Here is a 9,358-nt window from a genome sequence, read left to right as displayed (position 1 = left end):
ATATCAATACCAGCGTTGGTATCGATATTAGGATCGATCCGCACCTCTACCTTGATCCGCTCCTGAAGATGGCGCACTAACGGAAACAAATGATCAGTTTAATTAAATATGCGATTTATTTAGCTATTAAATCACTGTATTTGTTTAAATAATTCAAAGCAGACACTTAAACTCCTTCCTAAATGTTCCAGATGTGCTCGTTAGCGTTAATAATGTAACTTGGTGGGCTTTAGGACCACGCCGCGCACACTGCTGCAGGCGTCCCAGGGTGGTTTCGAAGGAAGGTTGTTGTTTTGAGGCTCGTTTGAAGATTAATGGCAAATATTTAACCTTCACCTTGCCCGTCGGGTTTGTGCTGCAGGCACAGCGGCTGTCGCAGGGTGCTGCGGCTCATCTGCCGGCTGATGGAGCACATCCTCCTTCCAAAGGTAACCGCTGGAACCACCCGCAGTGATTTTAGCTTCCAGCACTGTCTGCGCTCTGCTCCTTTAAAGTCTTCCTTAAGGACGTGCGCCACGAGGGCCACGTCGGCAGCCGGGACCTGCAGCTGTTCCAGGTCAAAGTCCAGCCTCTGTTCTGTGTGCAGGTGGAGAACGTCCGGATCCTGGACAGGTTCTGCTCCTCTCGGTGCAGAGTGGGCACACTCTACCTGACGGCCACACACACCATCTTTGTGCAGAATGAGGCTGGAGTGCGCAATGAGACATGGGTAATCAGCACCAGCTGCACTGAACACGGATCAGTTTGTTTGAATGACTCTGTCACCTTTCCCAAAAGCACTTAGGGGAGATGATGATCTTTTGGCTTGAGACTAGAAGATCCTTGGTTCAAATCCCAGCCTGACTGGAAAATCATTAAAGACGTTGACCTGTAATGGTCTTTAATGGCCGGTGTGTAGTGAGTGCCTTGTATGGCAGCACCCTGACATCGGGGTGAATGTGAGGCATTATTGTAAAGCGCTTTGAGCGTCTGATGCAGATGGAAAAGCGCTATATAAATGCAGTCCATTTACCATTACACCTCAGCAGCCAGCAGTCTGCAAACACTCCACTCATCCCTGCTGTCATGCATGTTAGTCAGCACTGTAAAGCTCATTTTATGCCACACACAGCCTTCTGCATTGTTGCAAACCCCTCTCCTTAAGCTGATGTGCACCTCCTAAAAATTGTGACTACACATCACGAAGACCACTGGGGTTGCCACCTTTCATAAATGCAAATAAAGGATGCCCACTACTGCCCCTCAGGGCCACCACCCAAGGAGTGGTATATTTAATTTAGAAAAAAAAAAATCATTGTCATTTATTTAATTAAAGCTTTAAGTGCTTTATTAACATGAAACTGTTAATGATAAAGTGTGCGGTCACTGAAGTGTGCAATAAAAACATAAATATTAAGGAAAACCAGGCATGGGGTCAAATACTTTGCATTGTATTTAAATACAAATACAAATAGTTTAGATTTTCGAATTCCAAATACAAATACTTTGTACTTTTACAAATACAAATACTTTATATTTTGAGTATTTCAAATACAAATACTTTCTATGAACTATAAACAACAAATCAACACAAAAACTGATACACTGGTGACAATTTATTGTGAAAATGAGCATGACCAAATACTATTGATAAGTAAAGGATTGAATGTTTTATCACAAATTCACTATTATAATATCACAGGCAATAATCAAACTATCACAATCTATATTCAACACGGTGTCACAGAGATTCTCAAGTTTGAAAAGGATCTGAAAAAGTATTTGGCAGCAGGGGTTTGGCTTACTGGGGAAGGCTAACTCACTGTAATTACAAATAAATATTACAGGGCTCACTCAGTATGCAGTGGCATTTCGGACCTCCTGACCTGACCTCCACTGAGGTGCTCTGCACTGTCAAGGTGACCAATTTGCAATAGTAACATAGTCAGCTGGCTAATTGATAGAAGCAAGTCCGCCGTCTGTGCTCGTCTGCCCGACAACCCCGCGGCTGCTGCTGCTGCTGGAACACCGCCGTCTGCACTCGTCAACTATGTTTGGTGGCTGGAGTGGATTGATGGAATGAATGTAGTGAGTGCAAGTTATTCTGTTTTCTAATTATGGGGCCTAAAAAGGGGACTGCGGTTATGGAGCAAGAACTGGAGGAAATTAGAAAAATGTTAAATGACATGTCGGCGGATCAATTAAAAATTATTTCACAACAACAACAAAAAATATAGGAATTAATGAAGCAAGTTGCTGAACTACAAAAGGCAAATGAAGAGAAGGACAAGTCAATAAAACTTATGGAGAATCGCATTGCTGACCTTGAGCAACAGACTAGGTCAAATGACCTCCTCATCACGGGTTTGGACATTAAACCTTGGCGTTATGCAAGAGCAGTGGCTCCAGGAGGGGAGCCCTCTGAGTTGGACAACCAATCTGTGGAGGAACAGGTGATCTCTTTTCTGAGTGCTAAAGGAATTTCGATAAACTCTGGAGACATTGAAAACTGTCACCTTTTACCCCGGAAAGGTCAAACGCAATCAAAAGTCACAGTGTTGAGGTTTGTAAATAGAAAACAGAAGATTGCGGTTCGCAAGCAAGCAAGCAAGCAAAAAAAAAAAAAACTTAAGGGAACTAATGTGTACATAAATGAACACTTGACCAAAAAGAATTCAGATCTTGCAAGACAAGCTCGACTCCTAAAAAAGCAAAATAAGATACAGGCCACATGGACATTAAATTGCAAAATTTATATTAAACTAAACGGGACACCAGAAGAGGCTAAAACCCTGTGCATTAAAGATAAATATGATTTGAGCAAGTTTAACTGAAGAAAGGTGTAAACAATGAAACAATATTCTTGGGAAAGTGTAGTGACACAGACCCACAACAGGGGGCGCAAATGAACGGACAATGGATAAGCCAAAAATAACAATTTAATGTTGTGAATTGCACAACGGAATACAGACAATTGCAGTTGAGAAGTACAGTCAATCGTACAAAAGATGACGTGTGGGCAGGCTCGAGGATAGAAGACGTCTGTCCAGAGAAGAGCTGGATCCCACACGGCTTCCACCGCCAACGGATCTGAAGAACACTGGAGCCGCCAAGTCCTGGGTCACCAGGTGGCCACCGTCTCCAGCTGTCAGACCTGGTACTGCTGGCAGAAACAGAAACAGTTAATGGTGGGTGTGTGAATACACACCCAGTAATCTCTCAGTACTCAGTTCCTCCGGGAGGGAGAACCTCCACCTCCAAAATAGGAACACCCGTGCAGCTCCTGTCAGTCGCTTCTCTGGATGGAGTGAGAGGCGAAGACATCGCAAACCCACACTATGCGCCAATCCAGCAGAAGACTGTGTCCACAGGAAACAACGGCTGCACACAGAACAATATTCAGTCACGGTAAGGCACAGCAGAAAAGGTTACCTGAGTGGTATCTGATTTCTCGGCGGGGAGGTGGAGTTGCAGTCCGGCTTTTATGATGATGTGGATGATGATAGTAGAATGAGTGACAGCTGGTGCTGTTGATGAGTGACAGCTGTCACTCTCTGTTGCTCCGATGCCCTCTCGTGCTTGAAGCCTGCACTTCAAGCAGGGCGCCCTCTGGTGGTCGTAGGCCAGCAGTACCTCCTCTTCAGCGGCCCACACAACAAATATGGTGAAAATCACAAATAAGATCAATGACTAACCTTATGGATGGCTTTTCATCATTTGATGATGGAACTTTTGCGCAGGAGTCTAGCTTATAAATCTTTGAAGATACTGAACACAGTTTTCATAACTTTGAAAATAATATTGACCCAGATTGTTTTTTTTTCGTGAAAATATTATTCAAAATTGTAAATATTTCACTGAAGAGAAACTGAAGGATTACTCTTTAATAAATTGGACTTTTTCTATTATACATTTTAATAGTAGAAGTCTCCTTACAAATTTCTCTAAAATTCAGGACTGTTTAAGAACATCAAATAAGCAATTTTCAGTTATAGCAATCACTGAGACTTGGTTGAGAGAGGAGCTAGATGATGATGTTCAGCTTGAGGGATATGACTTTTTTTGCATTAAACAGGAAGAATAAACGACGTGGTGGTGTTGCACTTTATGTAAGTTCTAATCACCAATGTGAAATTATACATAGTATGTCATTTTCCTTGGAAAATATCATAGAATGTGTTACAGTTTAAATTAAATGTAAAAAATCAAAAAAATATAATTATAAGATGTGTTTATAGAGCTCCAGGATCAGATATCAATACTTTTGTGAATAGACTGACTGACATGTACAACACAGTTAATAATAACAAGCTTTAGTTTGTCTGTGGAGATTTTAATATTGATTTTTTTAAACCCTTATGGTCAATTACAAATAACTGAATTTCTAAACTCTATGTTTTGAATGGGTCTATATCCTGTGATCACACCCAACCAGGATAACTAGGAACACATCAACACTCACTGACAACATATTAACAAATGTTATTGTAGGGAATATAACAGGTGGAATACTTATTTCCGATGCCAGTTTTTATAGCCTTTCAATCATCAGTGGACAGCGTGCACCAAACAAAAACTGTACATTTTATTAGGAAAACAACTAATGTTAATATTGAGAACCTCAGAAGGGATTTATTGCGCCAAAATTGGTGTGAAATTTATTGTGATGACGTTGCTGAATCATATGAATCATTTATTTCTATTGTATCTAATCTGTATGATAAACATTGTCCGGGGGTGCCTAAAACCGGAAATACGCAAAGGACTGATAAACCTTGGGTAACAAAGGGACTCCTGAATGCACGTAAAAAGAAAAATTTATTGTATAAGCAGTTTTTAAAATTTAGAACCAATGAAGCCGATAGGAAATATAAGACATATACAAATAAATTAACAAACATTATGCGATTGTGTAAGAAGCAGTATTACTGCAATTTGTTGGAGAAAAATAAAACTAACATTAGGGGAACCTGGAAGCGCTTGGGCGGAATCATCAAAAAGAAAAAAGTTGTTAAAGATTATCATCTTACTTTTATATAGACTCTGATAAAATTGTAAAAGGAAATAAAATTATTGCTGATTATTTTAATGATTATTTTGTTAATGTTAGTAAAAATTTATCAAATTCAATTGTAACCACGGCAAAGTGTCCTATGGACAACTGTAAATTAATTAATAAAATTCAGGATTCAATGTTTATTAGAGAAACGGATGAAAAATAAATTTTTAACATAGTTCATGAAATTAAGGGGAAAAAAAATCCAGACATTGATAGCTTTGATATGGTTTTGATTAAGAACATTATTGACTGTATTATCAAACCCTTAAAATATATTTGTAACCTGTCACATGACTGGGAAATTTCCCTCCAGAATGAAAATTGCTAAGGTGATACCATTGTTTAAATCTGGCGATAAACACGTTTTTTCAAATTATAGGCCAATCTCTTTGTTACCACAGTTTTCTAAAATTCTGGAAAAAATATTTGTAAAGAGGTTGAATGATTTTATAGAAAAACATCATATACTTAATGAACAGCAGTATGGTTTCAGGAAAAATCGAACAACTTCTTTGGCTTTAATAGATTTTGTGGAACAAGTTATAAATGCAATAGAGAAGAAGCAATACACTGTTGGGGTTTTTTTTTGATTTACAGAAAGCATTTGATATGATTGATCATACCATATTATTGGAAAAATTACAGATGTATGGTATTAGAGGACTGGCCTTTAACTGGATAGTTAGTTATTTACGTAATAGATATCAGTGCGTTCACCTTGGTGGGATAAAATCAGAAATTTTGAGGATTACATGTGGAGTGCCAAAGGGGTCAGTTCTCGAGCCATTATCGTTTTTTGCTGTATATTAATGATATAGGTTTGGTTTCTAAGTCTTTGAGGTGTATTTTATTTGCTGAAAATACAACTGTGATTGGTAGTGGAGATAATTTGAGACAGCTCTTGGACTTGGTGGAGAGGGAACTGCAAAAATTTAAATACTTGTTTGACTCTAATAAATTATCACTTCATAAAACTAAGTGCATTATATTTGGAAATAAGTCTAGAAATTTAAGCAGTAAATTATTGTCTATTATAACGTTGGAATCTGTTTTAATTCTTGGAGATTTTAACCTTCATGTTGATGACAAGTTATCTTGCTCTGCTATGGAGCTTTTATCATTGACTGAAGCTTTTAATTTTGTGCAACATGTTTCTGAGCCCACTCACCAAAAGGGTCACATTTTAGATTTAGTTTTTACACTTGGCCTAGACATTTTAAATATGTCTATAAAAGATGTCCACTTGAGCGACCATAGTCTTGTTTCATTTGACCTGCATTCCAGCTCTGATCAGAAGCCCTTAGAAGTTAAGTCTCAGAGCGTATCATCACTGCTGATACTGCAGAAAGATTTTCTTCTATGTTTAATCCTTGTTTGTTCACTGATTTCCTTGATGTGGACAATTTTATCCAGTGTTTTAACCAACACTGTGATACTATTCTTGATCAGTTGGCTCCTGTTAAATACAACGTGTCTTTACAGAAAAATGAGTGCCCTTGGATAAATGAAGAGCTCTTAAGTTTTAAGAGACTGTGTTGAAGGACTGAACGCCTGTGGAAATCCTCTAAACTTGAGGTTCACAGGCTTCATCTCAGGGAGCTGGTTCTATCATATAACAAACTGGCAGAGAGTGCCCGCTCTGTCTACATACGTCAGCTGGTGTCTGTGAATAAGAAGAATCCCAGAGTGTTGTTTGATACAATCAACTCTCTTGTATGTCCTGCTGCTTCAGTTACTCCTGTGTTTTCTGAAGCTGACAGCAATACTTTTTTTTGAGTTTTTTCATTGACAAAATCAAGTTAATTAAGGATAAAATTCCACCCTCCCTGTGTGGTACTTCTACTGTTATTGAGCCTGCTCCCAGCATTTGGTCTTCATTTAGGGCTGTGACACTTGCTGATATTTCGGCATTGGTGAGCAAGATGAAACCTTCGTCTTGCTCATCGGACATCCTTCCCTACAGGCTCTTTATTAAAGTATTTGAGGTAATTGGTCCGTGTGTTACTAAAATGTTAAATCTTTCTCTGTCCATCGGTGTGTTTCCCAGTGCTTTTAAGCATGCCATAGTGTTGCCTCTACTGAAAAAAACAGGTTTAAATCAAATGGAGCTAAGTAGTTTTAGACCTATTTCTAAGCTCCCATTCCTGTCTAAGATCCTCGAGAGGGTGGTTTCAGACCAACTGACACTCTTCCTGGATCAGAAAAACATTCATGACAGGTTTCAGTCCGGTTTTCGTAGACAACACTCTACGGAAACGGCTCTTTTGAAAGTGTCCAGTGACATTATGATGTCTGCTGATGCTGGGAAATCCACCATGTTGGTTCTTTTGGATTTGTCCTCTGCCTTTGATACTGTTGACCACCAGGTCCTGCTGAATAGATTGAGGGATCATGTCGGACTGTCGAGGTCAGTTCTTCTGTGGTTTTTCTCATATCTGTCTGGGCGTAGCTTTAGCGTTTTTGCTAACCAGATAAGGTCAGAGTCTGCGGACCTGTTATGCGGAATCCCTCAGGGTTTTGTATTGGGCCCCATTTTGTTTTTATTGTACTTGATCCCTTTAGGTAGGATCATTCAAAGATTTACTAATGTCTCTTACCAGTTATTTGCGGATGACATCCAGCTTTACTGCTCCTTTAAGCCATCTGAGATTAAGAGGCTTGATTCCCTCCTCCATTGTTTGGCGGAAATAAAACAATGGCTAACGAATAACTTTCTTCAGCTCAACACAGACAAAACAGAGACATTGGTCAATGCCCCTGATGCCCATATTCCAGGTATTCAGCAGTACTTGGGAGACCTGGGTCAGTCTGCTAAATCATGTCTTCGAAACTTGGGTGTCATCTTTGACAAAGACATGTCGTTGGTACAGCATTGTAAACAGCTGACGAGGAATTGCTTCTTTCAATTAAGAAACATCTCTAAGCTCAGGAAAATGGTTTCTCGAAATGATTTAGAGCTTATTATTCATGCTTTTGTGTCAACACGTTTAGACTACTGTAACAGTTTGTTTTCATGTCTAAACAAGAAGGAGTTGCGTCGACTGCAGTTAGTACAGAACTCTGCAGTGAGAATTCTGACACAAGCTAACAGAAGGACTCATATTTCCCCAATTTTAAAGGAGCTTCATTGGCTGCCAGTGTCCTTCAGGATCAATTTTAAAATTTTGGTTTTAACCTTTAGAGCTCTACATGGCCAGGCGCCTCCCTATATCTGTGACCTCATCCAGCCTTATGCCCCTGCCAGGGCTTTGAGGTCTGTGGACCAAAATTTGTTGATGGTTCTCGCACCTGTTTTGCAACCAGAGGAGAGAGATCCTTCCAGGCTGTTGCTCCCAGGCTTTGGAATGGTCTCCCGCTCTCTCTGCGCTCACTGGACTCTGTCGTCACTTTTAAAAGCCAACTTAAGACCTTCTTTTTTACACAAGCTTTTGCTTAGCTTTTGGGCTGCTTTGCTGTCCTATGTTATGTTTTTTTTAATGTCTCGGCCATTGTCTGATGTATTGTGTGGTGTACTCTGCTTTTATGTTGTGAAGCACCTTGTGGCTCTTGTCTGTGAAAGGTACTATATAAATAAAATTTACTTACTTACTTACTTGTTGAATGGTATTGAAATTGAAATTGTATCTCAAACTAAATTTCTTGGAGTTTTTGTTGATGACAAGCTTAGTTGGAAAACTCATATAAAACATATTGAGTCTAAAATATCAAAAGTTATTGCTATCTTACGAGGGTAGGCTAAAACGTTCTAAGGCTCACTATGATACATTTAATGCATTAACTGCATCATAGTGAGCCTTAGAACCTTTCAGCCTACCCTCGTCATTGTATCACTCTTTACTTGTCCCTTATATGACTTACTGTATTGAAGTTTGGGGAAATACATATAAAACAAATACTAATCCAATATTTCTGTTACAATAAAAAAGCTATAAGAGTGATAAGTAAAAAAAACATATTGTGAACCAACAAATTCACTGTTTGTTCGTCTTCAGTTTTTGAAATTTTATGACTTGGTTGATTATTTTACAACACAGATAATGTATAAAGTTAAAAATGGACTCTTGCCTCATCATGTCCAGGAGCTGTTTAAAATGAGAGAGAGTCCAGTTATAATTTGCGTGGATCTTTGGTGTTTGACAGAAGAAATATTCAAACTACTGCTAAAAGTCATTGCATTTCCGTAAAGGGTGTTAGAGTGTGGAATAACTCTTTGGATTGTATTAAAGTATCCAGTACATTGGCTTGTTTTAAAAGACTGAATAAAAATAATATATTAACGTGTTATAGTTTGCATAATTAAGTAAATTGACTGTGTGGCTA

At 38.9% G+C, this 9,358-nt stretch overlaps 1 protein-coding gene across 1 annotated transcript in view; it reads left to right on the top strand.

The window, feature by feature from the left end:
* Positions 1–270: 270 nt before the first annotated feature.
* The window catches only part of mtmr7a (myotubularin related protein 7a), a 34,986-nt gene continuing 25,898 nt past the window's right edge, over positions 271–9,358 (top strand). Inside the window, exons 1-2 of the mRNA XM_034181903.1 lie at positions 271–428; positions 587–709. Coding sequence (XP_034037794.1) covers positions 405–428; positions 587–709 — 147 coding nt within the window. The 5' untranslated portion in view covers positions 271–404. The remainder of the gene's footprint in view (positions 429–586; positions 710–9,358) is intronic.

Source organism: Thalassophryne amazonica, chromosome 11 (genome assembly GCF_902500255.1).
Source record: "Thalassophryne amazonica chromosome 11, fThaAma1.1, whole genome shotgun sequence".
Classification (NCBI taxonomy): domain Eukaryota; kingdom Metazoa; phylum Chordata; class Actinopteri; order Batrachoidiformes; family Batrachoididae; genus Thalassophryne; species Thalassophryne amazonica.
The sequence above is the reverse complement of the archived record's forward strand: the minus strand, read 5'-3'. Positions and strand labels throughout refer to the sequence as shown.